Source organism: Xyrauchen texanus, chromosome 7 (genome assembly GCF_025860055.1).
Source record: "Xyrauchen texanus isolate HMW12.3.18 chromosome 7, RBS_HiC_50CHRs, whole genome shotgun sequence".
Lineage (NCBI taxonomy): Eukaryota > Metazoa > Chordata > Actinopteri > Cypriniformes > Catostomidae > Xyrauchen > Xyrauchen texanus.
Genome location: NC_068282.1, coordinates 41,569,155 through 41,588,865, shown reverse-complemented (window position 1 = coordinate 41,588,865; position 19,711 = coordinate 41,569,155). Strand labels below are relative to the sequence as shown.

Below are 19,711 nucleotides of genomic sequence, written 5' to 3'. Positions count from 1 at the left end.
AGTTGTACTATTAGATATAACTTTACACAGAAAGGTCAGTAAGCGATTTTATCATTCTAAAATCATGGTAACATGTATGTTTATATTGTGGCCATACTTTTGAAACAGTGTGTATGTCAGTGTTTATGGACTGACCCCATTCATGTCCATTGTAAGTGCCTTTACGTTTGTTTGTTTGCTTTTTTTTTTTTTTTTGTGGCAATCAACATGATGTCACAAATTCTGTCGATTGAGTTTAACATGATTGAGCTCGGAACATTCAATTTATCATATTGAATCAGAGTACAAATAAAAAGAAGTTATATGTATTTGACATATGTTTAACAACCATTACCAGAGCTGACAGTGGGGATAGTTTGGGTGATCCAGCTTTAAAAACAGACAGGGATTGATCTCTCATCCTGTCTCACATCATCTATTGTCTCCTGTCTTCATCTCCTGTTATTTAGTTCTATCTCCTGTCTTCATCTCCTGATCCAGATCCGTCTATATTCAGAGAGAGAGAGAGAGAGAGACTCAGCATTAGCTGTCACAGAATATCCCTGTTGTCAGTTCGACTTTGTCTGGATAAATTTACACCTGAAATTTCAACAGATGATGTTATCTCTAATCTAACATTTGTTTCAAGGGAGGTGACCCACTGTGATACCCATTTATCTCAGTCCAGGGAAGAAATGCAATTATTTGTCACTGTTTCAGGTTTAGAAATAAAGGAGTTTGGCGCTAATTGTCGCATGGGGAAGTTGTCACATGGGCTGTATCTCACTAACTGTAAGGTTTCAAGCACCTAGTTCATAACATAATTATTTGTGAATTCCATCCTCTATACTAAAAGTATGTATAAATAAAATTATCTTTTAACAGCATGCTGTCAGAAAAAGGTCAACATGTAGGCTATTAAATGCACTGTATTTTTTTTTCTTGTGCACTAATGGTGGAATTTTTTTTTAACCCAAATTAGGTATGTGACTATTTTTTCCTAAAATAAACCTATTAATGAGTACTAGATTAAAAAGTGTAACAAATAGCCCCAGTCATGCTAACTTAGAAATCTGTATGTGTATCTGTGTTCCAGCTGCAGGCAGCACAGGTGTTCCACCATCAGGAGACACATACACTGACTGTGAGACTGTACCTCTCAAGCAGAGACTGGCCCTTTACCAAGCTGCCATTACCAAGGAGGAGAGAACCCTGTCTGTGGTACGCAAAAATGACACATGCACAAATACACTTAAACATTAATGAACTTATGCTACTTCAAAGACATGCATCATTTTAATGCTATGAGGGATATCTAGGCAGAGAATTTGTATTTTGTTTAATATTTACCAGTGTATTTACCATTAATATAAGTGCACAGTGCCTAATGGCTGTCACATAAAATACACATTAAAATCGATTGGCATTTTATTGTTCCTATGTGGGAAATAGGAATGTATCAAATAAAACAGTGAGGAAGCAGGTACTGCATGAGTCTTTTTTTAATTATTAATGGTTTAGGGATTGTTTTTTGTTTTTTTTGTTTTGTTTAAACCTTTACAGACCTAGGCACCCCTTGACTCTCTGTCAACACAGGATCCCCAATTTAAAAATGCTAGACTTTCTAATAACTTTCCTTCAAATGTTAACCAACATTAGTACAGTACCTGATCAGATTATAGTTTAATGGTCATTCAAATAGTTAGAAATGTCATGAAAAATGTAAATATATATTTCATATTTTAAGATAATATTTCAAATTAAAGTCTCTAGTTTTATATAGCCTAAACTATAGAGATGTTCTGCCTTGACGTTAATTTATAGATGAACCTGGAATGCTACTTCACCATGGGTTCTTTCTGGAATATCCTATGGGTCTTTAAAATAGGGTTTTCAAATTTATGAGTTAAATATTGTTTAAATATTGTGGAAAGTAAAGAATTTCAACTTTTTTGACACAAGAGAATTACCCTACAAAGCCTAGCTTGGAAAAACAATTGGCAAAAACAAGACTTCACCCATAAACCAGCCCAAATCTATGGCCAGACAAAAGTGTATTAAAGACAGTAAATCAACGTTCAAGAAGAACCACCACTCAAAACTGTCACATATCAATAAGCAAGATGCAACAGAAACAAAGCATGCTATGGGAAACAATGTAGCAGTGTATGCCAACACCAGAACCTAAGCATGCTACGAAAAGAAAAGTAGCAATGCATGCCAAAGCCAGAAATGAAAGCATACTACAAACAACAAAGTAGAAATACTGGACAATAGCAGAAACAAAGCATGCTACAGAACACAAGTAGTGGTGCTGGCCGGCGGCAGAAACAAAGTATGCTACAGAATACATCAATCCCGGATGAGCCCCCAATTATGTTGCGAACCAAGTTGTGACATAAGCCATCTAAAGTAGAAAACAAAAGTCACAATGGGCAGGTTAAAAATGGGAGGTTTTGTTAACAATGAAAATAAAGCAGCAGTAAATAAAACTGGGGGATTGCAGGGTGTAAGACGTGATGCAAGCCGTGCGAGCACGAGGCGATCGTCTGTGTTCCCTGACTGCTATCGGGTCCTTGAATAACTTACACAGTGTGAGGAAGGACAGCAAGTGGAGTTTCTGGTGCCCCCCTTGGGAGTTGGTGCCCTACACAGACTGCATTTATTTGTATAGGGAGCGGCGGTATTGCTTTCTTCTATAGTCTATTTTAACTAAGCAAAGAACTAAACTCACCATCCCTTGTGAGTTTATCACCATCCTAAAAAAGAACTCAAAAAGGATGGAGGGAACGAGACGTTGTGTTGATGTAGTGACACTAGGGGTCACTCTTGGGAGCCCGAGACACCTCTGATCTTTGATATAAGGCTAATGGGAATTGGCGAGTGGTATTTGCATGCCCCTCCCACGGACATTCGGGTGTAAAGGAGGGGGCGTGCATAACACTCATTCAGGTTTTGTGCTGAGGAGCTGAGAATAATTTCCCGGCCATTTCAGCTGGTAGTTCAGCGTTGTGGCAGGAGGGACACAACGTCTCGTTCCCTCCATCTGGGAACGGAGGTTACGAAAGTAACCAGGACGTTCCCTATCTGTCTGTGACGATGTGACGATGTAGTGACATTTGGGGTCCCCTGTAAAAACGGCACAACTAGCTTAACTGGGTTACGTGGATCGGCGGTGCAAGACGGGCAGACTGCTGTGTGCCGCATAGCCAGCGCACCAAGCCAGCACATAACCTCCCCTGACACATGTGTGAGTGTCGAGCAGCCCTATTGGGGATGAGTCGAGTACCCAAGGATAGGGACTGGCTGTCCAGGGACCCTAATGGAGCAGCCATGGCCATCTTCCACCTGGAAGCAGAGGCACTCTTCAGAATTATCTCCCGGGAGGGGATTCCAAAGGAAGTTCTTACTGATCAAGACACAAACACACACATAGAATGGACAGCTGCCCATAAACGCTCTCTCTCTGTCGCACCACCGTCCGCAGTCGGCCTTTATACCTCTTGGAGGCTTGATTAGCCTTATAAGGGGCCGGGTGTGTAAAATCACGACCCGAACCAGCCCCGCCCTCCACCCTGTCGCAGAAACATATTTCAGTGTAAAATATGTTGCAAGGGGTTGCCTAAGGGGAACCAACGCATCCGGAGCACCTATCCCAGAAAGGGGTTTAAATAGCTCCAGTAATGGGCTGGCAGTGAGTTTCTCTGCAAAACTCATCTGCCACAGGGCTAGGAGGAAATCAACTAGGGAACACATTTGTGAACACTACTGGGAATCAACAATGCACATCTTCAACTCAGGGGAGGTGAAAGGTGCTAGGTACAAGTGATATACCTGGCCGGTTGACCAGGCTTACCTGTTCGTTCCTGCTAAGACAAGGGATGAGAGCGGCTCAACCCGGAGATTGTAGAACCTCACAAAGGTGTTAGGTATAGCCCAGCCTGCTGCTCTACAAATGTAAACTAGAGAGGCACCACTGGTCAGAGCCCAGGAGGCCGCCACACCCCTGGTGGAATGGGCCTGTAGGCCTGCAGGGCGCGGCTCATGCTGAGACGGGTAGGCGTCAGCTATGGCATCGATGATCCAGTGGGCGATCCGCTGTTTGGAGACAGCGCTTCCTTTCCGCTGTCCACCAAAGAAGGCAAAGAGGTGCTCAGAAATCCTAAAGCTCTGTGTGCAATCCAAATAGATGCGTAAAGCATCCATAGCAACACTAAGGCTGGGTCTTCCTGCTCCTCGGGCAGTGCTTGCAGGTTCACCACTTGGTCCCTGAAAGGGGTCGTGGGAAGCTTGGGCACATAGCCCGGTTGGGGTCTCAGGATCTTGTGAGAGTATCCCGGACCGGACTCCAGGCTCATTTTGCTGATAGAGAACGCCCACAAAGAGTGTGCCTTAGCTCGGCTGACTGCAAGGGCTCAGAGGGCTCCTTGTAGACCCTGAAAAACTACAGAGAGGCCCTGCGAGGGGACGAGACGTGGTTCGGAGGGATTCAACCTCCCTGCTCCTCTTAGAAACCTGATGAGCATGTCGTGCTTCCATAGAACTCACCGTCTATTGCGTCCTGGTGTGCCGCATAGCGGCTGCATACACCTTCGAGGTGTAGGGAGACAGCCACCCCACCAGCCTCTCCTGCAGGAGGGGAGCATCGAGCTGACAGCGCAGCTCTGGGGGTCTTCGTTTTCCTGGGAAAATCACTGCTAGCAAACAGACATTACCTTAAGTCATGCAGGTGCCTCATAGAGTATGCCATAACCTGAGCGATCGTGACTACCAGAAAAGATAGTTAGCCACTTCGGTCTTCTTCCGCTCCCCATCCAGGAGCCAGACATGGAGGTTCCAGAGGTCTGGTTGCAGGTGCGTCCCTGTGAAAGAAGGTCCTTCCTAAGGGGAATTTGCCAGGGAGGGGCTGACACAAGGAGCGTGAGGTCTGAGAACCAAGTCTTAGTGGGCCAGTAGGGAGATACTAGAATGACCTGCTCCTCCTCCTCCCTGAACTTGCACAGGATCTGTGCAAGCAGGCTCGCTGGGGGAACGCATACTTGCGCAGTCCAGGTGGCTAGCTGTGTGCCAGCGTGTCTATACCGAGGGGGGCCTCGGTGAGGGCGTATCAGAGTGGGTAATAGGCAAACAGGTCTATCTGTGCCTGCCCATATCGATTCGAGATCAACTGGACCACCTGAGGGTGGAGTCGCCACTCTCTCTTGCGAGTGACCTGTCGTGACAGTGCGTCCGCTGTGGTGTTGATGTCGCCCGGGATGTGAGTGGCTTGCAGTGATTTGAAGTGCTGTTGACTCAAGAGGAGGAGACGGTGGGCAAGCTGGATTTTGATATTTTCCCAGTTGACCCAAAGCCCTAGTCGGCTGAGGTGCGCGAGCACCAGGTCCCTGGGCGCACACAACGCGTCTTGAGAGTGGGCTAAGATTAGCCAGTCGTGGAGGTAATTGAGAATGCATACACCCGCTTCCCTTAACGGGACAAGGGCAGCCTCTGCGACTTTCGTGAAGATCTGAGGGGACAAAAACAGGAAGAAAGGGAGGACTTTGTACTGGTATGCCCGGCCCTCAAATGTAAACTGCAGGAAAGGTCTGTGACGAGGTAGAATCGAGACGTAGAAGTACTCATCTTTCAGGTCCAAGATTGTCTGCAACCCACCGCCTTTTTTTGGTACAATGAAGTAGAGGCTGTAAAAACCCTTCTTCATCTTGGCTGGAGGGGCAGGCTCCATCACCCGCTTCTGTAGAAGCGTGGCGATTTCCACGTGCAAGGTGGTGGCATTCTCGTCCTTCAACATGGTGAAGTGGATGCCGGCAAACCTGGGTGGGAGCCTGGTGAACTGAATCGTATAGCTGAGCCAGATGGTCCGGGTCAGCCATCGCGACGGGTTGGAAAGCGTGAGCCACGCATCCAAACTCTGGGCGAGGGGGACCAGGGGAACAACTTTAGATATACTGCCAGGTGGGGCCTTGCGGGCGGGGCATAGCCAGGGAGGCCACATTGACGTGGTTTGAGCACTGTGGCGGTGCTGAGTCGAGAGATATCAAAGCACTTACCTGACTCCTGGTGCTCACTGGCGGATCAGTCAAGAAGGGGGGAGGAGGTGTTTCATCCCCACTGTCCATCGAAACTGACGGTGTCGCCGAATAGGCCAGCCTGGGAGATGGGGGCGCTCAAGAAGCGTGTCATGCCGGCCTCACGCATCTCGACAATGTTAAGCCATAGGTGGCGCTCCTAGGCCAACAGTGTGGGCATCATCTGCCTTCATTGCCCAGAGAGCAAGGTTGGTTGCCGAGCACAGCTCCTGCATCAATCCCGGGGCGGAACTACCCTTGTGCAGTTCTTTCAGCTCCTTGTCTTGATGGACATGCAGGAGAGCCATGGCATGCAACGCCATAGGTTCTAGCTCGTGGGTAGAAGGACCGAGGCAGGGAGCCACTTTTTAACTCTTCTAATAATAAGAAAAAAATTATTGAGTGCCAAATTAGCATATTAGTATGATTTTTTAAGGTTTAGGTGACAATCTATTCTTAGTGGACTAGAGTAGTATCTGATGAAAATGGGGCATATAACAAGCTATACAGTAGAATAATAAATTGTAATATATATATTATATTATTATTATATTATATTATTACAACATAAGTGTGTTATAACACCCTTTTTTCAAACAGTAATAATAGTTTCAACATTACTTATGTTTTTGGCAGTATTTTTGATAAATTTTATGAATCCTTCGGTGAATAAAAGCAAAAATGCCTTTATTCTGTGTTCTAAAAGTTTTTAACTGCAGTGTACAGTATATTCTGTATGCAGTGTAATATAATTTTATAATAGTTTAATTTCATAGTCATTTGTAAAGTAATTACTTGAGTAGTTTTTCAGCAAATTACTTATTTACTCTTACTTGAGTCATATTATTTCTCAATACTTCTTTTTGTAAAGGACTACAAATACCACAAGCATATGAGTGAATGTGCCTGACAAAACCATAGTTCTTATATACCAACTTGTTAGATCAATTATTTTTCCGAATTCACATTCAGGGTATGACTGTGTGTCATTTATGTTGTAAAACAAAATGTCCAAGTATATTAATGTAATGATTATCATAGACCTTATTTTACTCATAAATTTTAAACCCATTATTAAACCCCCAAAAAATATCCCCAGGGAACCCATTGCTAATTCTCTTCCATGTTTTTGGACGACAACCTGAACAACTCTATATAACTGGTTGATGTCTGATGCTGTGTTGTAAAATTAATAAGGATTTATTAATAAATAATATATTTTTTACTATACAGTAAATGCTATTTATTCAAATACTGAATACAGATATAACTTGTCAAATGTCAATATATAAAAGCTTTGTTTTTAACCTTGCAATACCCTCTACAGGAGAAACAAATACATGTCCCAGATCTATTGTATGTGTATCATTTCATAGAAGTATGTATCAATGTGTCGTTATTATGTGTTATAAGGTCATGGACAGCTCTGAGCCTTGCTCCCTGCCAGGTGGACTGGCCAGTGTGAAAAAACAGTTTGAGAGCCAAGAATTCAGTTCCTCTTCTGCATCTCAAAGCACTGTTACAGAATACCACTACCAGCAGAGACAGGTAGACTAACACTTGCGTTATCTAATACACACTCACTAATTTTTACATAAACACATTCACAAAAAAAGATACCAACATTGCAATATTCAGTTGTAAGGGCAGGAACCAAAAGACAGATTCTGTTGTTTAATGTTCATATAACGAACAATGAGCAGCACTACACTGTGTATTAATTTAATGCTATCAGCAATGCCTTGAAAAATGTGTGTATGTGTGTTTAACAATAAGTTTTCTCTGTCTTAATAGGAGGTGGTGAGCTCATCAGAGGTGACGTTGAAAAACAGTGTTAAAGAAAGCAGTACAGCAAATGCTCAGGTACACACACATACAGAGAGAGAGAAAGAGAGAGAGAGAGAGAGAGACTCATGTTGGTTTTTCTTTCATAGTGGAAACTTTCCATTGACTTCTATTATTTCTAATGATATTTTTCTTTCCCATAACACTACCCAAAACCAACATTCACAGGCATTATTTATTATGTTTATTAAACTGCTTTCCTCACGGGAACCATTAACTTGTTCCCACATTGCAGGATATTTCTGGTTTCACATTGATTTTACATATATTCATAAGCACACACAAGATTGGATCTCATTTTTATAATAGACACAAAATTAATGGAAATATAGATTGCTAGGCAATCTACATTTTGTGGTTAATAGACATTCCTTTTCATATAGTCTTCAATTATGAATGTTTAAGTAATTGTGTTCTACTTACTGATTTCATGTTAGGTTTCCCTGGACGAGAAAGTTCATCAGAATGTGGCCTCAAGTTTTGAGGATCATTATGATGAGAAAGGTAGTGTTTTCAATCACAAATGGTGCAAATGTGGGTTACTTTTTTCTTTCTTTTGATATAGGTCTTTTCTAATTATGTTTTCCCATTCTATTGAATCTTATTTAACTCTAAACAGTGATGGTGGTTGGAGGAGAGAATTTGTCACAGGTTTCTACTCAAGCTCTAAAACAGCAACATGAGAAAAGTATTGAAGAAGCCACTCCACCCAAACACATCAAGGTAACAATTAAGTACACTAATAAAAATAGTAACATTTGTATTTTCTGGGACATTTATTGACACAATCAAATACCTTTTGTGGTAAAAAAAAAAAAAAAAATTAAAATGTTTTATAATTATTTAAAACATAAATCCATTACTATAATCTGAAAGTTTTCTCTCTTTGCAGGTTACAACATTTTGACTACAGTATTCTATTTAATGCATATTTCCAGCTCTCTTATTTATATCTCATATTTTATAGCTCGATGATATATACAAATAATTTATTTGATTTCACCAAAAAATGTATAGTAAATATTGTACAGATTATCAAATAATGATCAGAAATTTTGCTTGTCTTTTCCTTCTATAAAAACAAAGATTGATCTTGATTACAACCAGTGTCCATGGGCCCCAGTAAATATTTCTTCAAAGACCTCTGCCACAGGTAGCTATGAGACTGTGGGTATCACTAAAATGATGCAAGAGGCTTCTACCTCCTCTGTGGCTTCTTCACAATATGAGTCAGTGGAGCAATTCCATCAACCAGTATGTACCATACATCAACTTCCTCACCAAGTCCCAGGACGTTGTCCTTCCCCTAAGCCAACAGATCAGCCTACTTCAAGTAAATATGCTGTTAATAAAGAACAGTACTCCAAGCAGAGGAACCTCTATGAACTTAAGCGTCTCTGCAAGCACATTCACCCTGAGGTGCGCAAAAATCTGGAGCGAGACTTCTTAACTGAGGTGACAGAGACAGAGCACACCTATACTGACAGTGATGAGGAGATGTGCAGAGATGTTCAGCAAGCACGGTATGTTTTTGAGAACAGTGGAAATACCAGTCCTGGCAAGTGCTTAAGCCCAGAGAGAGAGTATCTGGAGTGGGACGAGATCCTGAAAGGCGAGGTACAGTCAATGCGCTGGATGTTTGAGAACAAGCCACTAGATACTATCAAAGATGGCACACCAGATGAGGATGAAGGCCAGAACATTGCCCAACAGGAAATCATTGCTGGTAAAGATGTGAGGTATAACATGTGGATGTTTGAAACACAACCCATGGACTCCCTAGGTACAGAAAAAATAGACTCAGCAGAGCACAGTGGAAAACTAACAGAGCTAGCTAGGGGAGATGTCCAAACAGCTACATGGCTGTTTGAGACACAGCCTCTGGACTCACTTAATAGAATTTACCAAGAGGATGAGCAAGAAACACAGGTGATGTATACTCAAGACATTGCAGGGGGAGATGTGAAGACTGCTAGGTACTTGTTTGAAACACAGCACCTGGACACCCTTGGACATACTGAAACTATTGACGAAAGACACTTCCTGCACCTGAAGTCAGAGTTTGAAGAGGTCAAAGGTGAGGTAAAGAAGACAACCAAGATGTTCGAGACACAACCCATGTGTGTAATTCGTGGAGACTTTGGTGAGATGCTGGAGATTACCAAGGTCCGACGTGAGGAGACTGAGAAAGGTGATGTAAGGACATCACGCTGGCTCTTTGAAACTCAGCCTCTGGACCTGATCAGCAAAGATCCAACCAAGGTCAAATTAATCTGTGGAGTCTCCATAGAGAAAAACTCTCAGGGTGGGGTCAACAGGGGAAGATGGCTGTTTGAGACAAAGACACTTGATCAAATCAAAGATGAGGAATGGGAAAGCACAAAGATGCAGAAGGAGGAGGTCATAGGGGCAGATGTGAGGAGACACTGCATGATCTTTGAAACACAGCCAATGGATAAACTTAAAGACAATACCAATGCAAGACCAGTGGACCCAGAAGACATCATGGGTGGTGATGTTACCTCCGCTAAGCATTTGTTTGAATCAGTGCCAATGGAGAACTTGAAAGAGTTACCAGAAGTAGGTAAGCTACAAAAAGTGGTGGCATCAGAGGAAGAGAAAGGCGATGTGAGACATCAGAGGTGGTTGTTTGAGAGCAGACCCCTTGAACAGATCAGAGAGGATGAGAAAGAGATTACACGGACTGTTAATCTGGAAGATCTTGAGAAAGGTGATGTCACCAATTACAAGGAGATATTTGAGACCATGGATCTGAGCAACTGCACAGATGTACAGAGGATACAAGTGGAGGGGGTCACCAGCGGGTCAGTGAAATCAAATAAAGTGTTATTTGAGTCAGCTCCCTTGTATGCCGTACAGGACAGCTCAGGGCACTACCATGAGGTCAAAACTGTGCGGAGAGAGGAAGTTGTCAAAGGAGACGTAAGGAGCTGCAAGTGGATGTTTGAAACCTGTCCTATTGATCAGTTTGATGAGAGCATCACTAAGTTCCAGATAATTAAAGGAATATCTAAAGAAGAAATCCAATCAGGTGATGTAAAAACTGCCAAATGGCTTTTTGAAACCCAGCCACTCGATGGTATTAAATACTTCAGCAACTTAGAGGAAGAGGACAACAGGAAGAATGAGAGCATTGAGATCCAAAGGGGTGACGTCAAAACATGCAGATGGTTGTTTGAGACCCAATCAATGGATGCCTTGTATGACAAAGCAGAGACAAAGACTGAGGACACCACAGACGTCCAGAAAGGAGATGTTAAAACATGCACATGGCTTTTTGAGACTCAGACACTTGACAGCATCAAAGATGAGTCTGAGACAATACTGAAAACATGCACAGTAAATCAGGAGGATGTACAGGGCAAGGATGTACGTCTAGTGCGTTTTCTTTTTGAGACTGAGAACCTGGAAAACATAACAGATGATGAGGATCATAGTGGCTTTAAGCAAATCACTGAGATTGACATTGAATCTGGAGATGTATCGAGGATGAAGTACATCTTTGAGACACAGTCATCTGATATCATGACCTCCACATCAGAGGAGACCATGCAGAAACTGAAATCCCATCAAGCAGGGGACATTCAGAAAGGAAATGTGGTGAACTGCACCTGGATGTTTGAAAACCAACCAATTGATTCTATCACGGCAAATTTGGAAGAATCCAAGGAGGTACGCACAGTAACAGATATTCAAGGAGGTAATGTCGACAAAGGTCGCTTCATCTTTGAGACATTCTCATTAGATATGATTCAAGAGGAGGCATCTGATACTGAGATCAACAAACTCCAGAGCATCATATGCAAGGAGGTTGAAAAGGGGGATGTGAAAAACTATACCATGATGTTTGAGACTCAACCACTGTATGCTATCAGGGACAAAGAAGGACATTATCATGAGGTTACGACGGTCACAAAAGAAGAGATTCTGAGAGGAGATGTGCTTGGGGCAAGATGGTTATTTGAGACAAAGCCTCTTGACTCAATTAGAAACACAAATGAGGTTTATGTAATTAAAGCTGTTACTGAGGAAGACATTCAAAAAGGAGATGTTAGCACCGCGAGGTGGAGGTTTGAAACTCAGCCTCTAGATGAGATTACTGAAGATATGAAAGTTTCCGTTAAGACAGTCGCAGACATTCAAGGGGGAGATGTGAAAACAAACAAGCAGCGTTTTGAAATGGATGACCTATCAAATAAATATGTTAGAACTGTAAGTGTAAGTGAGATTCAGAGAGGTAACGTGAGAAGTTCGACATGGATGTTTGAAACACACACCATTGATAAGATCCGTGGTGATGGTTCAGAGTACGAGGAGATGGAAAAGGTGACACGTGAAGAAGTTGTAAAAGGTGATGTTAAACAGTCTGTGTGGCTCTTTGAAAAAGAACCACTTGACTGTATCAAGGAAGTTGATGGAACAGAAACTGTAATTTCTCAAGAGGAAATCCCAAAAGCTGATGTGAAGACAACAAAATGGCTGTTTGAAACCACCCCCCTAACAGAATTTAATGAGAGCTGTGTAGAAAGAACAGAGGTCATTGGCAAGAGTGTCAAGGCTACCCTAGAAGAGCTGCATTCTCAGAAAATGGTTGAGTCACAGGGAATTCTGATTGAGGCAGATGAGATTGGAGATGTCAGAATGGCTAAATACAAACTTCTTAACCAGGACACCCCAGAGATCCAGAAAGAAGAGGTAATACATGGAGACCTGAACAATATTATGATGAATCTGCTCAACCGACGTGAGACAACAGATAGGGGAATAACCATAGACAGTGAGGAAAGAGGAAACATTAACTCAGCTGTTCAGCAGCTCTTTAACAAAGAGAAGGGTGGTAACATGGAAAAAGAGGAGATCATCAGAGGAGACATCCAAGAGGCTATTAGTAACTTGCTGAAGCAGGAAGGATCTGCAAAACATGGTATTCTGATTCAAGAGGATGAGAAAGGAGATGTGAGAATGACCATATACTCTCTGTTAAACAAAGAAAGTGGAAGTGGGGTTGAGAAAGAGGACATAGTGAGAGGAAATGTCCGTGGAACACTGCATAGGCTGCTGGGTAATGCTGATGAAAAGGACCTGTCATCTAAGATAACCGTGGGAGACTCAGAGAGAGGAAATGTCAGCTTTTATTCTACTTGTATTGAGTCTGGGGCATTGGACTACCTTAGGCAATTTCAGATGGGGGCCGATGAAATCGTTGAGGGAAAAGTGAAAGAGAAGATCATCGGAGGTGATGTAGAACAGACAAAACAGATTCTAAGAAGGAGCCAGCAGACAATTGGACGAACTGTTGCTGAAGATGAAATTGTTCCAGGTGATGTTCATAATACAGTTCAGGTGTTTATGATGGAACCTGTGATTTCCCTGCATAACATGCAGAAGGAGAAGATAGTAAAGGGAGACTTGAGAGCAGCCCTTGACTCTCTTACACAAACTGTAAACCAATGTGTTGTCACTGAAAAAGAGGAGATAGTCAAAGGAGACATAAGCACAACACTTAAGTCTCTTGAGGATGCTCAAAATCAACTCAAAGAGGTAGAAAAGCCTGAAATTGTTCCTGGGGATATTAGGGGTGCATTAGAATCTCTTGAGAAAACAACATCTGCAAAGACTGAGGTAGTCATTGAAGATTTGGTCCCAGGAGATATCAAAAAGACCTTGAAATCCCTGGAGGAGGCAAAGCAGGCAGTGAAAGAGATAGAGAAAGATGAAATTATTAAAGGTGACATCCATACTGCTCTGCTTAGTCTTCAAGAGGCTTCAACTGAAAAGAGGGCCTTCCAGCACCAAATAAGTGAACAAGGTGATGTGAAAGGCACAATTCAGCTCTTACTGGAGCCTACATTGTCCCCACGTATGCAGAGGCGGCCAAGCACAGAGGGTGACATAAAGTCCTCCATAAAATCTCTTTATGACCAGGAGCAAGTACAAATTGAGAAAGAAGATGTGATAAAGGGAGATGTTCAGGGGACCATTAAATCCCTGATGAGGAAAAAAGAGCAGCTGAGCCACAAATCAAAAATGAATCCTCATAGGAAAGAACAATTTCACATGAAGAATCCAGTTCCAACTCAAAAATGTGAAATATGTGAATGCATGGCTGGACTTAAAAATGAGGAAAAGCCAGAAAATCCACCTCCAGTGAAAAACATGACACAGCGCAGCGTGCAAAATACCTTAGAGATCAAATCTTCAGAAAGTCAGACTTCATCTGAAGAGCATCATTCTACTATTAAACAGATCAATACAGCTAGTCACTCTGAGCCATCACAAGGCTCTCAAAAGATAAATGTGAAGGAACAACCTATAAAGCAAAAACAAAAAACTCCTAGTACAGTGCTAATAAAGAAGAAGAATGTTGGAGGTCAGATGAGTGAGAAGAAATCTGAAAGTACAACTGTGTCTTCAGAAAGTACATCAAAGGAGGTATCACATACTAATATTAGCTTGATGCAAACTGAGGAGATAAAGACAGTCACACAGGTACAGACAGCTGCGACAACAGAAAACACCACTATAACCCAGAAGAAGAACATAAAAAATTTAAAATCAGAGAAAAATATTAAGAGCTTGAACCGTAATCTCAGTCCCAAGGGAATGATTAAAAAAGTGAAGCCACAGCCAGAGATTCACTTTCCTCCACCTCCAACCTCTCCTCCACCTCCCTCTGAATCAGAGCTCTCTCTTCCTCCTTCTCCTCCTTCCCCTGTGGTAGAAAGTGATATCCAGCCAGCCCTCTTGCCACGCCCTTCTCTGATAATGAGACAGGACAGTGACCTTCCCCTTCCACCGCCTCCACCACCCATCATGGAGGTAGACACCGAATTCTTTCCCCCACCTCCTCCACCTCAAGAACCTCTGCCCCCTCTTCCATCCCAACAAGAACTCAGCTCAGTCACCCTGGGTGGAAAACCAAAGGGCCAACCTCTGTTCAAAAAGCCTAAACCTGAGTCTCCAAAGGAACCACTGCCACCAAAATATAAATGGCAGAAAAAGCAAACTGCTCCCGCACCGCCACCATTATCTGTGGCAAAACAGAGTGAAACAGTTACATCCAACATAGCCATAGTCACTGAAACTACAGAGAAAATCACCAAGAAAAATGGACTGGTTAAATCTATTGGGTCACCAGCTTCATCTGTTACTAAAGCTTCCCCAGTGATTCCTGTACTACCAGCAGCAGCTCAGGAACCATCACGCCCTAAAAAAGTATTTGTTCTGCCACTGAAACTCCCACCTCCTCCTGAGCCTGCTAATTTAAAAGCAAGACCTTATGCAAGTAAATTCAAAACTCCACTCATGCTTGCAGAGGAGAGATACCGCAAACAAAGAGAGGAGGCTGAAAAGAATAAGGGAGGATGTACTCCTACTTCACCTCCAGCTACGTCACCATTTAAGATCAGTGAAAGGAAGGCAGAAGCAGAGACAAGCACACACAATTTTGAGGAGTTGCAAACAGTTAAGAAACAGCAAGAGCAATCTAATATAACAGAGCCTCAACAGAACCCGGCCATGTTGCCAGACGATACAGCAGAAAAAGCTGGTCCCCCAAAAAGTCCACAACTCCCTCCAAAACAAAAGTCACCTGCAAATTTTCAGATAAGTAAACCCTCATTTCCCAAAGTTGGAAAGAAAACAACCAAAGAATCTAGTGGTGTCTTTGATAAAAAGCAGGAATCTATCACTGCTTCTTTAGAGATTAAAAGCCATCCAGCCCCTGTTCCTGAGCAGGTTGGGGGTATCCAATCTCAGTTGGTACAAAAAGAGGGTGTACAGTCCACAACAAGACTGATCACTGCTTCTGCTCAAGCAGAAGAGATCAAGAGCCCAGACAGTTGTGTTGCTCAAGGAGTCAAGAAGGTTCTAATTCAACCCACAAAGATCCCAAAAGTGACTCCTAGCTTTAAGGTGAAAACTTTTAAGGTAGAAATGGCAGAGGAACAGGAGGGCAGAAAGAAATCAACTCAAAATGAGCAAACAGTCACAGAAGTAGAAACACGTGATATCTCTCAAGTGTGCATGGGTCAAGAGACCTTCAAAAAATCTACCAATGCTGTGGAAAAGACTGAAGTAAAAGTTGAGAAAAAGGAGGAAGTAAGGCAAGCCAATCAAGATGTCAAAATAGAAGTCAAGTTAAAGAAACAAAAACAAACCTTAATTAAGCAGCCACCACCTGTGGCACCAAAACCATCGGTTGAGATGCATCAAGAACAACCGTCTATGACTATGGAAGTACCTGTACATCAAGGACAATGGCAGACAACAGTCATTCAATCCCATCAGACAGTGAGAGAGGAACATGTCCAGATTCACAAAGAGAGAATGGTCAGTCAGAGTTCAGTTCAACAAAATAGCACTCAACAAAAAGGTCAGGTCCAGATCAAAAAGCAGGTAAAGCCTCCACCACAGCCTCTAAGTAGAGAGGAAGACATAAAGCAGTCTATACAGAAAGAAGAACATGATAAAATGGAGGTTTCAGAATCAAAAGTGTCAGATAGTGTAACAATTACAACTGAAGGCACGCATGCACACAAATGTAAAGAAATTCACAAGTTGTTGAGTTATATGCAAGAGTTGGAAGAAGCCCCTGGAAAAATTAACCCAAAGACAGTGAAGACAATGCTAAGTATGGTTCCTGATTGGCTAGTTGGTTCTGAGGAGATGGCTGAATTAAACCACATTCAGTACAACAAGCAGAACATTAAGGAGGTCATGGCCTATATGCAGAACCTTGCCCAGGCTAAACTGAATTTTTTAGAAGGAAGTTTGTCTGTTTTCGAGATGCCAAAGAGTGAGCCAGCACAGGAGAAGAAAATTGTTAGTGGAGCCACACAGAAAATATCTAAAATTACAATTGGCTCAGCGAAAATAGAGACTCAGAAAAAAGTAGTGGAGGAGACGAAGACAGAGTGGCAGAGTGAGTCAAAGGTTACAGAGCTCAAAATGCCACCAGAGCTAAGAAGGCGAACACCGTCACCCACGTTCATCTGCATTGAGTCAGCCAAGAGGACAGACTCTCCCTTGAGAGTGACCCCATCACCCCCTCCCTATTACAGATCAGGCACCACACCAACACCTCCACCTCGCTGGTCTGATACACCGACATGCCTGAATCAATCCACACCTTCCCCCACAACGAGTCGCTCTGAGAAGCTAGCTAAACTGAGAGATACAACAGCCAAACTTTCTCAAGGCATGACCCCACCACCCATGTCTTTAGCTGAGCATATGTTGAAGGCCCAAACGGACTTGGAAGGGTCTCGTTCTTCCAGCCACTCAGAGATTAGCATGGAGACTCACTTAATGGAATCATCTCTGATGGATGTCACAGAGATCCATGGGGACTCTATGACGACCGTAAAAGACAAGCGTGAATTTTTTGAGGAGGCTCAGAAAGCGGAGGTTAACCGTGCATATGTACGGAAGGGTCCCATTGACATTCCAGAGCGTCTTGGACCAGATGTGGAAGACAGTGAGCCGGAGATCCAGAGATCCATAGATGTCCATGAGAGGATGTTAGAGGACTTGCCCAGAGTTGACCTGTCTGGGCTTGTTAACAAGTTTGAGTCTCCACAGCCTAAAGTTTATGTTCGGAAGGAGCCTATTGTTATTTCTGACAGACTGGGAAGTGACATAGAAGAAGATGAACCCGAGAAGAAGCCATCCTTGGTGGAAGACATTCCAACCTTTGATATTAATGCCCTCAAGAATGTCTTTGAATTGGGTGAGCAAGCCCACCAGTACCTAAGGGAAGAGAGAAAGTTTCCTGAAAAACAAGAAGAATCTATTGCACCTTCAGGGTTCTCAGAAATTAGATCTGTAACTGAGCACTTCTCCACTGCAGATGAGTTTGGAAACACTGTAACAGGGTCAAAGAATGAGATGACCTCCCACTCTCAAAGTGTGACAACCCTTTGTGATCCACCAACTTATGCAGATGTACTAAGAGGGAATGTTCCTGTTCTGGACGTTCCACCTGAAACTTCTGCAGAGGAGTTCTTGAAGAGCTTCCAGCAGACATGGGCAGAGAGTGAAAATGTCTTCAAGAATTTGGGCTTCAGTTTATCTGAACAACACAGAACACAGAGTGTTTCAAACCAGAACCAGGCTTTAGTAACCGGTAAAATCCTGTGTGAAAAGCATGGAAATGTTAACAAGCATATGGAGTGATGACAGTGTGTTTGGATTGGTTAATACTGATGCTTTAAACATGGCTTGTGCCATGGCATTGTTGTTGCTGTTGTTGTTGTTGATGTTGTTGTTGACAATATAATGATATGGAACTACATCTAGTTAGCATTGTCACAGTAAATATTATTAATTGAAAATGTTTAGTTTTGTCCTTAAGATTTATGGAGTTTGATATGAGGTCCAGAAGACATGTTTGTGCTTGTAGTGCACCTCCCTATAAGCATGTAGTGCTAAAATATTTATTTCCAACTGATTTACTTATAATTTCTCTGTTTCTATTTATACAGTCTTTAACTTACAGAGCTCTCTACTCATGGAAAAATAATACAACTGCCTGTTGTGTATAACTGTCTATGTGAGTGTGTATTAGTGTTTGCTGACTAATTTAAATTGATTGTCCACACATTTTCTTATGCCACCCTCTCTCTTTGACAGAAAATATGTGTGCCAGAGTCCGAACTGTGTCGGGTATGTCGGAAGAGGGTGTATCCCATGGAGTCTCTCATAGCGGACAAGCAAAACTTCCATAAAAGCTGTTTTAGATGTGCCCACTGTAGCAGCCAGCTCAGGTAGAAGTTTTTCATTAATAGATGTTTTCCACAATTTAATGGGCTACAGCAATAAACTAGATGCAAAAGGTTATTGGTGAAATACACCATGATTCCATGCGGACCAAGGTTATTATCATAAACGAATATGATAACTAATATGAAAATTAGCAGTGAAATGTTTCTTAATTAAAATAAAATAAAAATGGTATTCAAAAAATACAAACTAAACAGAAAATATAAATGTGCACTTCAATACAAATGAAAACTTAATAGAATCATAGAGAAAATATGAAAATTTAGTTTTCATATTTTCAATCTGAAAATGTTGGAATCACATTTTAATAATCTATCAAGACTCATTTCTCTGTGCAAGAACCCGAGAGCAGCCCTCTGACATATAAAAAGTCACTGACATGTAGAAACAACCAACCACAGTTCCTCTGCATACGTGATGTTTAGAGGCACATAAATCTGGGGGAAGGGCTCTGGACGACACAAAAATAATAATAAAAAATAGCAGCGAGGTTTGGCAATTCATTTTCATTTTCATTTAATTTCATTTCATTTTATTTGGTTTATCATTAACAAATATACAATAACAAATATTCAACTCATCATATACATAACTTTTGATTAAACCAAAGGGTATAGGCTGAAGCTCAAGGCTTATTGACGCCTATCCCTCTCAATTTTTACAACAGTCAAACAGTGCTCAATTCTCTTCTTACAAACACTTGAAACAACAAAGTCATAGATATTAATTAACCAATACCTATCTATATGAAAGTATCATCTTGTTTCTTAGGAGGCGTTTAAATCCACTTATTGTTTGTGTCAATTTAAGATCTATATGCAAACAATTCCATAAATTCACTCCTCTTACAGAGATAGTTCTACATCTAGTATTTGTTCGTACCTTCAGTTTTTTGAACAAACATGTTCCTTTTAACTCATACTTACAATAACGTTTCTCAAACATACTCAAAACTTTATCAGGCAGCATTTTATAGTATACTTTATACATTATCAATGTAACCTTGTAATCCACTA

The 19,711-nt window shown here is 42.0% G+C and overlaps 1 protein-coding gene across 2 annotated transcripts in view; it reads left to right on the top strand.

Moving 5' to 3' along the window:
* The window catches only part of LOC127646556 (xin actin-binding repeat-containing protein 2-like), a 70,999-nt gene that overhangs the window by 47,522 nt on the left and 3,766 nt on the right, over positions 1 to 19,711 (top strand). For both annotated transcript variants that reach the window (XM_052130310.1, XM_052130311.1), the window contains exons 3-9: positions 1,076 to 1,200; positions 7,461 to 7,595; positions 7,842 to 7,910; positions 8,330 to 8,396; positions 8,512 to 8,615; positions 8,979 to 18,039; positions 18,546 to 18,679. In XM_052130310.1, the coding sequence (XP_051986270.1) occupies positions 1,076 to 1,200; positions 7,461 to 7,595; positions 7,842 to 7,910; positions 8,330 to 8,396; positions 8,512 to 8,615; positions 8,979 to 18,039; positions 18,546 to 18,640 (9,656 nt within the window). In that variant the 3' untranslated portion in view covers positions 18,641 to 18,679. The remainder of the gene's footprint in view (positions 1 to 1,075; positions 1,201 to 7,460; positions 7,596 to 7,841; positions 7,911 to 8,329; positions 8,397 to 8,511; positions 8,616 to 8,978; positions 18,040 to 18,545; positions 18,680 to 19,711) is intronic.